The sequence below is a fragment of the Scardinius erythrophthalmus genome (assembly GCF_964197995.2).
Source record: "Scardinius erythrophthalmus genome assembly, chromosome: 19".
Taxonomy (NCBI): Eukaryota; Metazoa; Chordata; class Actinopteri; order Cypriniformes; family Leuciscidae; genus Scardinius; species Scardinius erythrophthalmus.
The window spans coordinates 11,715,977-11,735,179 of NC_138239.1; the positions used below are offsets into that span (position 1 = coordinate 11,715,977).

The window sequence follows — 19,203 nt, forward strand, 5'->3', positions numbered from 1 at the left end:
ACAAGATATATTGGTTAAGCAAAGAGAATAAGAGAATATTCCATTTTTTTATATGAAGGTACTGTTTTCATCATTCATTTCGCTTTCATTGATCAAGACACATATGCTGACAAATGCAATCAATGTTTTCTGACATCTTAAGATTTGTTTGCATCGAAGTAATTTGCATAAATGTATAGATATGACACAATTAATATATTATATGTGCATCGGAACAGAGCTGGTTTATGTTTTGGAAACTTGTTTTTATTAGAGCAGCTATTTTATCCAAATCAATTCAATCATATGGGAGCTAAAAAAAAAAAAAAGATTGGCAGAATGGTTTTGGCCCACTGGTCACCAGTTTGTTCTTATCTAGGTCTATGACAAATTAATTACTCGTTGTTTGTTTCTATTTAAGGTCAGGAAGTATGATGTTATCTATCTGAAGTGTCTGGCCACAAGAGAAAATAGAAATGCTGAAGCCATTAACACGCATTATAAATTTTTATATACTTAAATCCTTATAGTTAATCTGCTGGAACAAGTATGATAATTTATCCAACCATGAACGTATGTGCATAATTCTTCCAAAAGGCTATGTGTAAAGACATTACAGTTATTCGTCTCCATTGTGCCGTGTGTAATTAAGGTTGTCTCGTAGGAAACCATTTTATGTCTCTTTCAAGGTTTTTTGATTTAATTAGATTTAAAAGAGGACAGAGGGCATGAGGAGTGATTGAGCCCAGTTATTGAGTTTCAAGGAAAAAGGAAAGGTAATTGGATGGAGGCTCTTGCGGAAATGCCCCCAACTGATGTGCTTCACTCAGGGTGGGCCTATCCAGTGGCTTAGCTTTTTGCTCTTGTAATTGCTTAAATTCCTGTTGTGGTAGTATTACACACACCACAACCACTGGTATTCTTGCTGTATTCTCACATTTTAATATACAAAATGAGTCAAAAAAATAATACATTTAGTTTTAGTTTTAATAATTTTTTGTTCAAAGCTTGTTTGTTTTTGTATGTCTTTGTAAATGCATAATGTAATGCATTTCAGACTTATTAGGAAATTTCCTAAATGCTACATTCTCTTCATACTCCTAGGGTAAAATCATAATCTGGGTTGTAACCAAGGGATTTGGTAGATTTGGTTTGAACCAGGGCTTAATAGGTGAAAAAATAATCGAATCGGTTCCTTTTCGAGCGAACTTCGCACTGCGTTATTGCGTTGGCGCTATGGAATGTTGTCAGCGTGACCAGAGTCTGAATCATGTGTACACACGCACCAATGTTATTGGCCATGTATGAAGTCAGGTGACACTACGCATTACGTGACTTGTCTATAAAATGTCGTCTGACACGGCATCACCAGCTTCTTTGTGATGAACTAAACAGACAAGCGACTTCTAAACACAGTGTATGTTTTAGAGCAAGAGTTTGACTTAAAACGGAGAATAAAGCCCTATTCGGACGGGACTAGTTTAACATGGAGAGGTGGGGTAAAGTAATAATTACCAGAGCTTCTCTGTGATTTTTAGTCCGTCCAAATGTGCCAGTAATCATTATGGACAATGTCAGTAAAGATTATGGCGACTTTGACCTTCAGTAAAAAGGTCCGGAAAAATGACCTCAGGTAATACTAATCCCGTGCGAATAGACCCGCTGTAAATATGTACGTAAATATTTTGTCATTTCCTTTTTAAAAGTAGTTTTCCACGGTTTTTCCATGCATGCAGACGCTTGAAAAAGCATTCAGTTGCGTTCTAGATGCTGGGACAAGTCTGTGGCAAAACTCTAGTGTTTTCCACATACCCTTCAGATCAGAAAGAAGATCGAAAGCACTTGTTAGAGGCATGAAACATCTTTTAGAGTTAGGTAAGTGCCTATTACCAACACAATCCAATCTGAAGTTAATTGATACATCGTTTAACTAGACATAATAGGTTATGTGTTTGCGCACGTGATATCAGGAAGCAACGTAATACGCACATGACGACAGGAAGGTGGCGACGGTGTGTAAATCGAGTTACTCCTCCCACTTCTGCTAGTTTTACTGAGATCTTATCCTGTGTGAATTGGCCATTCATGTTACAGATGTCCTGTGGTAAAATTACATCACTCCATCCACCCTTGAAAAGTTAATCTTGTCCGAATAGGGCTTAAGTGTAGGATATTTGTTCTGCCATGTCCGATAAATATTTCTGAGGGTGACAGGCAATAATTTTGTGTTGTGTGCATGCTAGGTCAGCTCTTGAGGGAGCATCTCTCAGCAGGACTAACCCCTGCTACCACGAAGGAGTATGTTGCTGCTATTTCGGCTTGCCGCATTCACAATGAAGGGGCTTCTGTAAGTCGCATGTCTTGGTTTCGCGCATCCTACGAGGTGCCAGAAGGCTCAGGTCTGTCTGCAGACCACGGGTTCCTTCATGGGATCTATATTGTTTTAGGGTTGTCGGGAGGAACCTTTTGAGACAGCCTCAGAGAAGCTTCTCTTCTCTTGATACCAGTAACATTTTTTTTTTTAAGAGGGTTGGAGATTTGCAGGCCCTCTCAATTTTCTTAATTATTGATTTGACTCAAGAAAATGGTCAACAAAATATCTTACAAGCTTTAGAAAACAACAAAATGTTTCAGAAAGCACAGTAATACTCCAGCTAATAAAAGTGAGTTCTAAGAACATTTTGTGAACATTCCCATTAAATTATGAAAACGTTGTTTCTGAATGTTCTCAGAACATTCAAAATGGGCAGTTTTTTAAAATGTTTTAAAAATGTTTTTTTTCTTTTTCTTTTCTTGATTCTTGGTGACCGTTAAGGTAATGTATTTTCTAATTTATCACTTTGCAAGTATTATGGGAACGTTACCTTTGAATGTTCTCTGAATTATCTGAAAAAGTAGCGAGTAGTAACATTTAAAAGACATTATCCAACTAAAAAGTTTCAGAAAAACGTTTCATGAATGATGTATAAATAAAATTTTGGTGCTAATGATTTGAGAGCATTATTAAACAACTGATAACTTTGAACAAACATTCTATTAATGTTACTGGAAGCACGTTTGTTCATAACTTACTAGAACGTTAGCCAAAGTTCTGAGAACATTCTCTGTTAGCTGGGACCTGTATGTTTTTGCAGATCATTCCTACACATAATGTCTGGGACTTCTCTTTCTGCAGGGTTTGGAAATGTCTCTCCACACACAAAAGGTGGCAGGATCTTTTGCATTATCTACGCACTACTGGGGATCCCACTCTTTGGGTTCCTCTTGGCAGGAGTGGGCGATCAGCTGGGAACAATATTTGGCAAAGGAATCGCCAAAGTGGAAAAGATGTTTGTGGTGAGATAAAATTAAGCTAAAATCATGAACATAAAACTAGCTAAACCATTACCATTAATTCACATTATAATCTATTATTATAATCATTTTACTTGTGCAGCAGTTTCTAGAATCATACATCTATGCTAACTTGTTTCCAGAAATGTTGACCTGAACAATCTAGCTATTCAAGTTAAAACAACAGATTAGACCAATTCTGTGAAATATCTATAAAAACTTAATGTGTAATAACCACCATGGCAAGTCAAAAGATTACATCTAAACAATATTATATGATTTAGAAAAAAAGGCTTTGCACCTCAAATCCCTTCAATCAGAAATGCACTTTATTGTCTTCGCTCCATAAATCCCCTTCAGCTATAAAATACTGATTGTTTTGAAGAAATGCTTGCTTGCTACTAATAGCCTTGTTTGGTGCTGCAGAACATTCGGCCACTTTAATGATTCGCTGTAATAACTTAAGTGCCTCTGGTGGCCATCTTGTTTGCACTCGTTGCACATACACCAACATTCTTTTCTGCTGAGCTTTTGTGTTTTGGCACAGGAACAATTTGAAACATTGGCGTGTACAATGAAGAGCGCAATACAGTATTTTTTGTCAGAAGTCAATAGAGCATAGTGAATTATTTATTGCTGGTGCACTCATTCTTTTGTGTACCACATAATAAACACAATGAGGCTGAAGGCTGAAAGAAAAAATATATCATTTTCTAAGGGCAAGTGTTTATTGCACAAACTCTAATCAATAAATTTGCTTGTCCAGTGCAGCTTTCTGTCCTGTGATGACATATTTCCACATTTTATTGCCTTGAGTTACATCAAGAATCATCATTCATGATGCTGGTTGGTTGCAGCGTTTGATTGGACAAAACTCTGATTTGAGCAGCACGAGTCATCAGTTTCCTTCATCCATTCTTTATGATCTATATTTTGGTCCTGTTCCTATTTTTGCACATTTTAAATGTGTATATCTGCTAAAAATTTAAACATTTTGTAGTACCCTACCATCTAGGTGTACTCAAAGCTAACACAAATTGACTAAAGGCCATAAAGCTCTCATTTTGAGGGGGTCTTTAAACTAGTGATTGGCCAGTATTTTAGCCAGGCTGATCATTCGTCCTACAGTATATTTGGCTTGATTATCAGCATTAGGCAATAACTGTACAGGCTTGGCTAATTAATGTATATTAATGCTTTCTATTAATAAAGCCTGATATAAGTATTAATAGCGCTTAATACTTTCTAAACATTTTTGTGTGAATTGAGTAAATGTGTAAAACAAAAATGTTAATTTAATTCAGTATGATTCAACTGCACTTTTTTTTATCAGAAAATAGACATCATTATGACATTACACAAGATCAGTTATCTAGATGAAGTATTTTACAGATGAACAATTCTAAAAATGTATATTCACAATAATTTATTTTAAGATTGGATTACATTTTAAAATTGCCTGATATTTCCAGGTTTTCCATGAGTGTGGGAGTATCAAATGACAGGTAACAGTGTGAAATGTCATTGGAAGTTGATTTATTATTTTCATAACTTTCACTAAATTTCAGATCTATTTGTTTGTGATTTTTATTTATTAATTTACTTTATTTTCTTTGTATGTACACTACCGTTGAAAAGTCTGGGGTTTGTATGTTTTAGTTTAGTTTTTTTAAAGAAATTACGTTTTTTATTTAACAAGGATGCATTAAATTGATCAAAAGTAATGGTAAAGATATTTACATTTGTTACAAAAGATTTTATATTTTAATATTAAGCAACTGATCATTGATAAGTACCAAATCAGCATATGATTTTTGAAGGATCATTTGACACTGAAGAGTAATGATGATAAAAAAAATCAGCAATAAATTACATTTTCAAATATATAACAAATAGAAAACAGTCATAATTCTTCACAATATTACCGTCTATACTGTGTTTTTAGTCATATAAATGCATCCTTGGTGAGCAAAAGAGACTTTTAAAAAACATTATAAAATCTTATTGATCCCAAACCTTTGAATGGTAGTGTTCTTCTCTATGTCTCATGTGTGACAGTGTATACTAAATGCCAGACATTGCATAAGAATGTTTTCCGACGGTTTCTGGTTAAGTATAGTGAACGTCTGTCAATAGTGATTATAATAAGCTTAATTGTGTCTTCCACCCGTCATTCTCAACCTCCCTTCGCATCTGTTTCTCCTTACAGAAATGGAACGTGAGCCAAACTAAAATCCGTGTGACATCCACAGTCCTGTTCATCCTGTTTGGGTGCCTGCTGTTTGTGGCTCTCCCCGCTCTCATCTTCCAACACATTGAAGGCTGGAGCGCTCTGGAGGCCATTTACTTTGTCGTCATCACTTTAACCACTATTGGATTTGGAGACTTTGTGGCAGGTGAATGAAGTCACTATTTTGCTCCTTCAATCAATTTCAAGCACTTGTGTTAGTTTCTGACAGCAAACAAATACCCTGAAAACAACTCAAACTAAAGTGGTCGAGTGTATTCATGAGTTCGGTGGGTTGATGTGGGTTCATTTATCTCATTCAGGAGGCTCTGAGATCGAGTATCTGGACTATTATAAGCCCTTGGTGTGGTTCTGGATCCTGGTGGGTCTTGCCTACTTCGCTGCAGTTCTCAGCATGATTGGAGACTGGCTCCGGGTCATCTCCAAGAAAACCAAAGAGGAGGTATGTGCTTATTGATATGGTTTCAGGCAACCCCACGGTGAGAGCGGCACATCTGTTCCACGCTTTTTAAGCAAAAATCTGAATTTCAGAATTTTAGCTCCCTCTCAGTTCCAGTGTGAATTGGTTATGAACCACAGCATGTTGAATTGGGATATATATTAGAAAGAAAAATTGACTGTATTGCACTTCAATACAGACACACAGCAGAAGAGTTTTATTTGTCTGGGCTAGAACAGATGGTGTTATTTAAAATCTCTACCATGTAAGCCTGTTAAGTATGGACATATAGTATAAATATCAATACTTTTGATAGTGATGGTGTATTGGGAGGATCAGTATCTCATACAAATATTGACTCTAAGTGTTGGTTAAACTAGTCATTTTACTATTATTTACTCTTAGTTAATAATTATTAACTATATTATACAATAGTTGTTGAGAACAAAAAAAAAAAAATAGAAATCTGATAATCTGCAGTTTTAGCCTAAACTGGTGTTAAAACTGATGGCTTCTAAAACATAATGGCTATATTTACCCATTTTATCATCAGAAATTATGTTTTCATGTATGGTATCAATTTCAGTGATATTAATATTATATTATAACCTTTTTTGGAAATGCATATGCTGAGTGCATGAAAACATGTTTAGCTATAAACTACTGTTCAAATGTTTGGAGGTCTGTAGGGTTTTTCAACTCTACAGGGTTGGGTTTCTTTGGGGTTCTTTAGGGTTTTTAAAGAAAATAATACTTGTATTCAAAAGTGACAGTTAAGACATTTTATAATGTTTCAAATAACTTCTATTTTAAATAAATGCAGTTCTTTTGAACCATCTAAGAATCCTCATTTTAAGCAGTACAACCTTTTTCCAACATTGATGATAATAAGAAATATTTCTTGAGCACCAAACCAGGATATTTTAATCAAATAAATGCAGCCTTGGTTAGTAAGCATAAGAAATTTCAGTAACACTTTTATGATGCATTATACATAAAGGTATTTTTAATGCAGTAATTGTCTTGTAATGTACCTTATAATGCATTGTATAGTCTCATGAATAATTGTAACCACAGTTATAATAGTTATTTAATCATTGAACACACCTTTAGAAAGTTAAATCGTATTGCAAACAATCAATTTCAGAATCTGCAAATATTATAATGCACTTTTAAATTTGGTTACAATTATTTATGAAAAGATATAATGCATTATACATAAGGGCTTTAGGTAAAGTGTTGCTGAAACTTCTTTCAATTATGCATTCTATTTTCAACCTAAATTCCAGTTCAGAAATGAAATGTGGATGAGGGCATTCCCAGTTCAAACATAAACACTGAATGACACACAACCCTTGACTGTACTTATTAATATTTGCCGAGTAGTTACATCACAAAGTTTTCCATCACAACTGTACCCTGCAAAATTCTGTACAGTTGATTTAATGTCTACTGAGCTGTATTCTCCACAATATGAAAGAGGCATTTGACTTTATTGCTTGTATAGCATTTCTATAAAGATTATGTGTTTTATGAGGCCTGTGTGAAATCTTCAAGGTCATGTCGAGGAGTTCATTGTGTGTTATCGTGGCTTTGTTTGCTATATAGTTCACAGCAGAAAGTTCCAATGGAAGTAGAGGTCGACCGATTCATCGGTCGGCCGATTAATCGGCCGATTTTTTGCATTTTTAACATAATCGGCATCGGCCAATATCCAAGTGTATCAAGCCGATTATTAGGCAGGCGCATCTGTGGGCAGCCTAGTGTTGTTGTTGTTGTTGTGGAACACGCGTTCGACGCACGCTGTGCCTAGAGTCATTCTCCAGCAGAGTGAGCAGACCTCATCCAGTGCTTAAGGAAGGAGCTAAGTTCCTTGGAGAAAACTCCTTTATATTTAATTAAAAACTTTTGATATGTTACTGCCAACTTAGAGAAAAAACATGAATAGGCGACATGACGTTCGGCTACTTTGAAATTGATAGCGTAGTTGAGGTTGCATTAGCACAGCAGAAGGGTTGCTATGATGTCACAATATAAGTAAGCAAGAATTTACAGACAGTGAATCAGAGACTTTTATTTGTTCTGTTTGTGTGTCTTATATTTGAGAGGGTTGTCACTCAATGCAAAGAAATAAGTAATAAAAAAAGAGACCAACTATATGCTAGTGAAGGACTGGCTTTGCTTTGCTAGCGTCGTTGTCGCTAGGGTTGGGTACGTTAGCTACAGACAGACCCGGTGCTAATACGGCACTGGTGTCTTAACGACCGTTATTTACCGGACCGAATATCAACGCGCATTTCTGTGCTTCATTTCAGTGCTACTGTTATGTCTGTGCTTCTCTTGGATGCTCTGAAAACGGACGTTAGAATAACAGAAACATCGCTTCGCTGCACTTGACACTAGTCAGCAGTTAACTTTAGCATTCCGTTAGCTAGTAGCTGGATTAAACACGGTTAAAATGCTGGCCAAACAGTAGTGTAATGTGTGACTGTATTTCACTGTAGATTATGGGTGGAACCAGAGCCGGATTAACGCAAAGGCAAACTAGGCACGTGCCTAGGGCCCGATTGGCGGGATGGGGCCCAGACAGAGGGACAAAAAAAAAAAAAAAAAAAGTACAAATGTCCTATCTACAATTTATTTCAATATTTATTAATTCACTATAAATAGTGACGATGTTTATCTTAACCATAGACTGTTACATTACTGCAGTTAAACCAATTAATGTGTGCCGGCTTCTGAAAGTATGTGTAACGAACGCATCCATCAGATGCTGCGAGGCTAAAGCCTAATAAGCACACAAAGAAGCACAGCTCATAATGCAGGTGTGAGAGTTGTCGTCATCTATTTTGGAGTGATTGCAATGTATTCTAAATATAAACTTGTACTGTAGATCAGCGTCATTTCTGGAAAAATCATTCACCGCTTTATTACGAGTTTAAAAGAGCGCGAGCGTCATTAACGTGCCCAGACGCGACGCTTTGAATTTGCGCGTACAATGAATAACATCGCGTCGGGAGCTGACTAGTAAAAAAGCTACAAAATTAAAAGACAAGACGTCTGTATTCTAAGTTAAAAAGCCAACACACTACAACATTTTTAAATGTTTCAAATAGTCTAAAGGATCTCATATCTATGGGTCTATCTTCTAAATTCTGCTGATGATTAGATTCCTGACATTACGCCAATAATTTCACTTTATATATTTTTTTCTGCTCAGTATAGCGATCGTGTCTTTCTCTTCCACTTGATTTGTGTATAGCATATTTAAGGTAGCAATGCAATATAAAAGCACTTATGCTCATCTACTGAAGTGGGATTCTGGAACTGTGAATAAATTGAATAAAACAGCAAAATAACAACAACAACAATAACATCTTCATTAAACAAAAAAGAGATTACCGTAGATAAAGTTTGATTAATATGTACAGTACCGGTAAAAGTCTGGACCCATTACTATTTTTAATGTTTTTGAAAGAAGTTTATTATTATGCTCTACAAGCCTGCATTTATTTGATCAAAAATACAGAAAAAAATATATATGTGTTAAATATATAAAAAGTGATAGTGAAGACTTTTTTAAAACAACTCTTTAATAATCAAAAATCCTGAAAAAAAGTATCACAGGTTATAAAATAAATATTAAGCACCATTTCTAACATTTGATAATAAATCAGAATGATCACGTGGCACTAAATTCAGCTTTGCATCACAGAAATATAAAGTATAGTAAAATAGAAAACCATTATTTTAAATTTTAATAATATTTCACTTTATTATTTTTCTGTTTTTTTTTTATCAAATAAATCCAGGCTTGATGAGCATAAGAGACTTCTTTCAAAAACATTAAAAATAGTAATGTGTCCAAACTTATGTACTGTGTAAGTAAAAATATACTGCTTTTAAAATTAAATGTTGTATAAATAAAAAGGTTAGGAATCATATTTGTTTCAAGTGTTTTTTTTATTGGGGGTGGGGGGCCTCCAACATGAATTTTGCCTAGGGCCTCCTAATGTCTAGAACCGGCTCTGGGTGGAACGGTACATGTATTCGTATTGAACCGAAACGGTACAGGCGTCACGGTTCGGTGTATACATTTCCACGGAGAATACACGCTATAAAAATAAATAAAACTCGCGTGCAAAGTAATGCGGAACTACTGTTAGATACGCGGGTTCTTTAGGGACACCTAATCTGGGGTGCGTTTCCCGAAAGCATCGTTGGCCAACTATGGTCGCAAGTTCATCGCAATGTCCATTGAACTCTATTGGTAACGACGGAACTTGCGACCATAGTTGGCCAACGATGCTTTCGGGAAACGCACCCCTGTAGCTCCGCTTTAGCTCCGGCTGCGATGTAAAGATTGCAATGCTGGAATATGTTGTGTGTGTGTGTGTGAGAGAGAGAGAGAGAGAGGCGCGGGCGCGATCGAGATCGAAAAGTCGCGTGCGTTTAAAGTCGCAAAGTGTTTACTTATATTTGTGTGCAAACGCGCGCGTGTGTGTGAGGCGCGGGCGCGATTGAACAGTGGAAACATAAAAACATAGTCCGTCATTTTGTTTATCAGGACATCATTCAAACTGCGAAGTGTTTAAGTTACTGTTAATTAAAATGTTAAGGAAAACAAATATATTAATCTGAAATGTAGCAAATTAATTTTCAATTCATTCAGGTACAATTACCAAACATATCTCAAGGTCTTTTTGTCTTTTGTACAAGTGCAGATTGGTAAAGTGTTCAATAAATGTTTTCGTTGAGAAATTTTGTCTATCTTAAGTAATTATTTGTGTTACATTTTATCTTTCAAATAGAGGTTACAAACAAGCACATAATCGGCCAAAATAAATCGGCAGCATTTATCGGCCATCGGCCGACCCGGATTTCAAAAGATCGGCATCGGCCTGAAAAAACCCATATCGGTCGACCTCTAAATGGAAGGCCAATCACAGATCAGCGCTGTGTTTAGATTTCATTTACTCTAGTGTATAAAACGAATGAGCTTCAGCCTGGAGAATTATGTGCTTGCATTAGCCGGAACAGAAGGTTTGCTCGGTCTGAAACGCATAATGAGACATTTTCTCTTATGGTGAGATGATAAAAGTGCAGTTTTCTGACAGTATACTCTATAGCATCACAAAAGACATAATTAGTTTTATGTATAGGAGCTGGGATTCGTCCTTTACAAGAACATGTATGGAAAGTCTCACAAAAAGCATAATGTAGGCCTCAGTATTATTCAGCCCTGTGTGAGGCAGCAGAAAACTGTAAATCTGAACCTGAAAATGTATATACTGAAGTCCATTATCACATCTTACTGGAAATCAAGGAGAAGGCAAATGCAGTGCAGGATTAATGTGAATGAAAGGTCTGAATGACCCAGTTCCCTGATTCTCATCCATAATACATCACCTGTCAGGGTTCCTTAAGTGCTGTAAAGGTGTTGTGTAGCACACACAATCTTCTTTTCTTCTGAACAATCATCTCAAATTAGAACTTTTCAAGAGTCCTGTGACCAACTTACCATCTAATGACCTCATTAGAGAGGAAAGCAAATGTTCCTGGTTTAATTGTATCAGATTTTCTCAGTGGTGTTTTCTTCCTACTACAACTTCTACTACAAGGCGACCCATGCAATTTGTCTTGACATTGTCTTGGCTTATAGTGAACTATTTCTTCCTGAATAAATTAAAGTGGTAAGTTATAATATATTTTAAGGGGCTTTCTGGTAATAGTGCATCCAGAGAATCTCAAGCACAAGGCTGAGAACATTAGAGACTATGGTCTTACACTGTAATTTTTGTGTAACTGTACTATGTTTTAGAGGTTTGGTAGGTAGGAACTGATTGATCCTAAATTTGGAGTGCATTAACACAGCCAGACAGTTACACTGTAAGATGCTTTAAATTGATCCAAAAATACTGTAAAGACATATATATATATATATATATATATATATATATATATATATATATATATATATATATATATATATATATATATAATGTAACACATGACTATTCTTAAAAAATGCTATATTTATTTAAACGCTCTGTCCGTGTGCAGAATTGGCAGCTTATGCAGCTTATTGGCAGCGGTTTCCCACAGTGCAATACTTTCAAAATATCTTAGTGTTTTTCCATTTTTAAAACCAATATTTGACTTGAAAGTGTACAGCGACCTGCAAATAATTCAGCAATTGAAAAAGACACTGTACTGTTTCCACACTTTATCAGGCAGCAAAATCATTTTCAACTGTGATAATAATAATCATAATATTAATACTATTATGGGTTATGTAAGTACCAAATCAGCACAGTATATGATTTCTTATATAACAGGGTTTTCTTGTAGATTCACTATGACTGGAATATTGGCTGATGAAAATGGGACTTCATTCATCACAGTTTTCTTGTATTTTGAAATATTACCCTTTAAAATAATGTTTCATGTTTTCTATTTTAAATATATTTTAAATTCAATAGTTTATATTTGTATTCCTGTTATGTCACAGCTGAATTCACACCATCTTTGCTCCAGTCTTGATCTTTCAGATATCATTCTAATATGCTGATTTGCTGCTCAAGAAACCTTTTCAGTAGTAGTAACATTGTATTGTTGTAAATGTTTGAAAGAGTTGTGCTGCTTAGTATTTTTGTGGAAACTTTGATTTAAAAAAGAATAAGGATTCTTTGATGAATAGAAAGACATAGAATTTAGTCTTACAGTCTTTTTTGCTGAATCTGATGCTTCCTTTCTGTATATAAGTATTAGTTTCTGTTACAACAATATGCATGGTATACATTACAGTAAATACACCAATATTGGAAAGAGTAATCACAAAAATAGTAAAAATTGTATTATAGTTTGACCAACATGCCAATCTATTGTTACACCAGATCTGGCCCGACACTGTTGCGGTCTGGAATAAATTGCTCAAATGTTTTTAAGTATCACATGATAAGCCCAATAACAGCTATGGATTGGGATGAGGGGGTCCTAAAAATCTATGCACACTGTGGTTGAGTTGTACAGTCTTATAGCACCAGGCCCGAATTACTTTCTTTAACACTCCCAGCTGCACTGAGGCTGAGTCAGCCCACATGCCTCTCATTCCCTCGAGCTGAAACATTTTCACAGAAAACAGATTTTCGAAGTTCTGATTTACACCTCTTAAATGCTTCTAAACACACATGACAGTTGACTGCGTTTGGTCCCAGTGACAATTCCTTGTGTTCCAGGTGGGAGAGTTCCGCGCTCACGCTGCAGAATGGACGGCTAATGTGTCGGCGGAATTCAAAGAGACGCGGCGCCGCCTGAGCGTGGAAGTTTACGACAAGTTTCAGCGGGCGGCGTATATCAAGCGCAAGCTGTCGTCGGAGCTGGGACAAAATCCGGGTCAGGACATGCCATGCAGGAGGACCCTGTCCGTGAACTACACAGATGAACTAGAGAAAGAAGGTCTCCCGACCCTGACCAAAAATGGCAGTCTGTACCTAAACGGTCTTACCCCGGACGGCCACGATCACGGCGAGATCTCCATCATTGAACATCTCAAATGCTAAAACACTGATGATGAAGAACAGGAAGATACATTTGTGTCTACATCTTTCCTGGATGTATATGGATGTGCTTTTATCACAGTTTTCAATGTACTGGAATGAGAAGGGGATTTTATGCCTTGTGCCAGTGAAATTATCCTGTGGAATGAAGATGAACTGTGTGTTCTTGAGCAGAACAGGACAACAGCTTTTACTTTCCAATTAATCATATTTGTGCCTTATAGACTTCCCAGAAGCTGCTACTCTGATATAGTACGTACAGTTGAAATGTATTATTTTAGATGATGAACCACCAATCTTGTCCAAACACTGACAAATTTATTTGTTTTATTGATGCGTATCGCAAACCCAGCATGTGTAAGCATTTTGTTAATAAACTATTACAGGATATCAGGCAAGAGTGGTTGAGCATTTATGATACTGACAGATGTGATTGGTGGCTCACCAGTTGTTTATATCTTGATTTTTAAAAAATCTACATTCACATTCTGTTTAAGAGCAATTGTGACCGAAAATACATGAAACAGTGTCAGGGTCGAAGCATCTCACATTGTTTTATTGTATAATTTTTGATGTGATGTGCACCAATAGCATGATGCTGTAAGCAAATACAAATTTTCTGATAGAACCGGTTTTAAGTGGACATCAATAATCATTTGTTGACTGCTGAATGAAGTTGTGTGGAAATGCAATGTATTAATATATTTCTAGCAATGTAACATGGCATTATATTTTCCTTTAGCCTGCACATGATTTAAAGTGATAGTTCACCAAAAAATGACAATTCTATCATTTACTCACCGTCATGTCGTTCCCAACCTGTATGGTTTTAAGTGTAACTTAAAAGGGGACATTTTAAAGAATGTTGGAAATTCACTGAAAATCATAGTGTGATTTATGAATAAATCATTCATTTGAGTTGGATCTTAGTAAATCAGTTTAAGATTCTATCACAAAAGTCTGGAACTGCATGAGGGTGATTAAATGATTGGTTTTTTTAGGTGAGACATTTTCCTTTAAACTCGTATAATTTAAAGCCAAATGTAACGACTGTGGAAACCAGTAAACAGAGGAATGGCCAAAGAGAAATGTGTTTTTAGAAAAAAAGCTATGACTTTTCAGACTGTTCAGTTTTAATCTATTTTGTCATAAGCAACTATTTTTTCATATGTTTTTAATGATCGCATTCATTCGCCAAAATGTGCAGTTTTGAGGTCTAAATGTACAGCATGACCATGAATGTTCTGTCAAATCCATGTAGGCTTTGTGTCAATGCTGAGTGGATAATGTACCATAATGATAGAAAAGCATAAGACAACCTACAGTAGACTGACTGAGAGAAAAGCAAACTCATCAGGTTTTTATTGTAAAAGTTTTGGTTTTTTTTGACACTGGCATCAACTGAAACATACAATAGCCTGTGGCATTTCCTCATAGTGTATTGTGAGGTTAGCAGTGATGGGTATGAATGAAAATATTTTCAGCACCAGCTAAACATCCAATTCATTACACTTTTTCAATGTGAAAATGAGGTTTATTCAAACAAGATAATATGCATTTCAGTGTGATGATATTTTCTGGTTTAAGAACACTGAGACACTGGAAAATCACACATATTTTTCACAATCTTCTTGCCTAGATTTTAACACTTGTCAGATGATTGTCAAAAGAACAGTGCCATATAACTGTAGTAACAGTATGTTTATCTTGCCTTTGCTCTGTCTTCAACATTTAAACTGAAAACTGCTAGAAGTCATGGTTGTTAAGCTTGGATCTTTCTTATGCTAATAGCATTGTATTTTTTTTTTTCAATAGCATTTTTATGAGCATTAATTGTGGTGTTTCTACACAGTTTTACATCTCGGTGCTTTGCTTTTAAATAAGCAGAATAAACAAACCGATATTCTTATTCTTCAGGAGATTGAGTTTTTTTTTATGTCTAATAGAATTGCAACTTGCCATATTGTTTTTAGAAAATTCTATTGTTCCCGAATTGAAGACCTTTTAATCAGGCCTTTGTGGGAAACTAGGCCCTTAGATCGAGTCCTTGTGGGAAAGGGCGATGCTACCGTAAACATGTGCCACATATACACTGATTGATAGGCTCTCAGTCTTCTCCCATAACTCTGCCGCTGATACAGTCGGAAGCTGACGGTAAATCTTGCCGTCATCAAGAGCCAATCAGGACTGTGCACTTCAAGCATGAGCAGATGTTATGTAAGCATGTCTGAGCATCCAAAGAAAACAAGAGCCGCTGTGTGAAAGAACATTTCCACTCATTAAATCCTCCTGCTAGTCTCATCAGGGTCAATCGGCAGAGGACATCCCGAACAAAAACAACACCAGACTTTATATCTGTAAACACAACCTGTGTGAACTCAAACTCAACTGAGGCTTACTGATCTATCTATCTATCTATATATCTATCTATCTATCTATCTATCTATCTATCTATCTATCTATCTATCTATCTATCTATCTATCTATCTATCTATCTATCTATCTATCTATCTATCTCACATAATTTTACTTCTGGGTTTATTTGAACAATATCATATCGTGTCACAGGGAAAAATATATTTGATGAAGACTGAAGATTGAGAGAAATTTGTTGCTAAATATCAAACTGAACATGTGTTTGTTCTCATTTATAATTCAGCATGGGAAGTAGCCTAAATGTCATAATATATTATGTAATAAACACTGGCTGTTCCCATAGGAATTTTTTTATTTTTTAAAATGCACACTTACATAAGGCTAGTAAAATCATATCTGTTCATAACGTCTTCACCCCCAATATTTTATATTATTTATAAAGTATTTTATTTTATTTCAATTGATACATCTCTGATTGGCCAGTGGAGACTCATTGTGATTTACATTCCTTTTTTGGATCTGGAAGTTAGCATACTACATCGTAAATTTTAATTGCTGGCTTCTTACACAACGTTGTTCTTTGTACCTTCTACCTTTTGTTAACTGGTCTGTTCTGCTTCTATTGTACTGCTCTATTTTTAACTGTTACCATGGTGAATTTGCTGACAAAAAAAGAGCAGTCTTGGGTCATGTCATGAGGTTGGGAGAACTTTTATTTACAGTATTGTAATAAGATGCAAGATTTTACATGTTTGATTTTCCCAGCACACTGCACACTGGAAAAAGCCTCTTGAGTTTAAAGTGTGGATATTTCTATGCAGGATCAGTGGGACGCCACCGAGGACTTCTCTAGTGTCCAGGTCTTTCAAAAAACTGCTAGTTTTTAATTTGATATTTCCCTGATATTTTCAATCTGATGTCAGACTTGACAAACGTTATTAATAGTCGCATATCATCTGACTTCAGCAATATTGTAAGCTATTAAGATTCAGAAACCCTTTACACATACAGTTTTGATCGATAAAACACACACAGACACACAAAATCCAATATTACTTTTCCCTCTATAGTGAGCGGTTCCCTTAATGAGAGCCCAGAGAATGCTGAGTTCCGGCAGTTCCCACTAGTCGATCTGTTCATTAAACGTTTGGTTCTCAAGGGAGCTGATGCCCACTGAGGCAGACAGCCTGTACAGTAGCTTCCCATGATGCAGCAAACCTCCGCTGTCAGTTAATCCACAGTCTGAGTGACAGCCAAGCGACACACTTACTCACACACACAGCTCACTTTCCCAAAGGTGATGTCTGGTGAGAAAGCAAAACATTCACACACTGGCTTCATGAGGAGAGCCATTGTGACAATAGACCTGCAAATAGATCTTTTTTCCCTTTAAATACTTTATGATTTCATTGTTGTTATTATTATAAAATATTCATATTTTGTTATATTAATTTAGTGTGTTAATATATTGTAATATATATATATATAAATAAATTATTATTGATAAAAAAGTTTTATTTAATACTTTTTCTTTTTTTTCTTTTTCTTTTATATATATATATATATAGACTTTTTTAAATAAGATGAAATAACTGTTTGGATAAGCATGAATTGCTAGGTTAGTGTTGGTTAGGTGCTGGTTGAGTATCATGTTAACCAGTAAAATCTTAGCTGGTTAAATTTACACAAGCAGTCTTTCAATTGAGACCGGTTGACTGAGAAAGTCTAAGCTATAATCTCTAATAATCGAATCATTCATCAATGTGACTAAAAATAGTAGCCGCCTCGGTAATAAACTTCCCGATTATTGATTATACTGTTGTTAAACATAGCACTTTAATCTGCAATCAATGTGTTTTTTAAAACGGTGTGCCTATTCAGCAGGATGACTACATTTTGTAAAAGATCCTGACTGTAACCCAGTTAACATCGATTACACGGTGACATGACTGGGAGAAACCCGTCTGTCCCGGTCCGGCAGCACTTTCTGACCGGGTTCTGTTTGTGCGGCTCAACCCACTGATGCTGCTTAGAAAAGAGCAGCTCATGCATAGTGTACGGATCCAGAAGGGCTGTTCACACCCGTCAGAACAGTGAGAATATACTCATCATCTTTATCATGCTCTACTTATCACTGGCACTAATTTCCTTTTTGAAACAAGAAGTGCATTAGTGCTCCTCTCTAAGCAGGCTTTTAGAAACATAACTGCATATCTTATTGTGGTCATTAATTTAGTATTATATTGAATAGATAATAATTTTATTTATAGCCTGATTCAGTATCATCAACTAGCATATTGCATAAAGATGAAATGCTTTTAATTAAATATGACTTAAGCACATGTTGAGGACTGTTTCAATTGCTTGTAATCTTGCTGTAAGCTTTTGCACCCCATGGTTCGTCTTCAAACAACACGTCTAACCTCCTATAACTTCAAGTAAGCAAAACTGCCCAAAATAAACTAAAAAGTCAGTTAGACACTGACTTAAGTTGGTTACAGTGGGTAAGCTCTTTTATTTGACCTCAAGTGCTAAGGTTTACTGGTTTAAATAAAAATAGCATTATATAACAGTATATTAAAGTAACACTTTCATAATTTTTGGAAGGCTCTTGGTGTAAAATAGACTCATGTTTTCCATGTCATTCCTTGCAACTGTGTTTATTTTGTCATTGTTTGTCACATTACTTTGCTGTATTAGGCTTTACAAAAAATCAAGTGTTCATGGTTAATCTCAACTATGAGATTATCCTTTAAATTTTTGCAAACATAAATTACTGTTTATATAAAGTGCAGCTGATGACAAAATGTATTCTAGATATGCCGCTGTGTAGCATAAATACATTTACTAGACACTACATCAGCAATGTCGGCATTGACCTTTGACCTGATGCCCCTACGACCTACTAACAACAGCCGTTGGTTAATAAACAAATAGAATATAACTATAAGGGAAAGCTTGGTTGCTAAAGCACTGGATTAGCAGGATTAGCATAAAACTGTTTGTAATGTTTGTGAAGACACAATAGCGTTTTGGCTGATCTGGCAGTGGGAAAGAACAGATGGTACCGAAAGAAATGCATGAAACAGGCACAGCTGTTATGAAATGGAAACCCGTCCACACAAAACACACTTGTGAGATTTACATATATGGATAAGAGGAAAGCTTTATATAATCATGAATGTAACTAACTATCTTTTCAAACCTGTGAAAAACAACCGTATCTAATGTTTATTCTGAAAATGGAGCAGATAGGCTATGATAGAGAT

General features: G+C 35.7%; 1 protein-coding gene across 1 annotated transcript in view; it reads left to right on the forward strand.

The window, feature by feature from the left end:
- The window catches only part of kcnk2a (potassium channel, subfamily K, member 2a), a 33,382-nt gene extending 17,909 nt beyond the window's left edge, over positions 1–15,473 (forward strand). The window contains exons 4-7 of the mRNA XM_081394067.1: positions 3,155–3,315; positions 5,522–5,708; positions 5,863–6,002; positions 13,238–15,473. Of these exons, the coding sequence (XP_081250193.1) occupies positions 3,155–3,315; positions 5,522–5,708; positions 5,863–6,002; positions 13,238–13,561 (812 nt within the window). The 3' untranslated portion in view covers positions 13,562–15,473. The remainder of the gene's footprint in view (positions 1–3,154; positions 3,316–5,521; positions 5,709–5,862; positions 6,003–13,237) is intronic.
- The last annotated feature ends 3,730 nt before the right edge of the window (positions 15,474–19,203 follow it).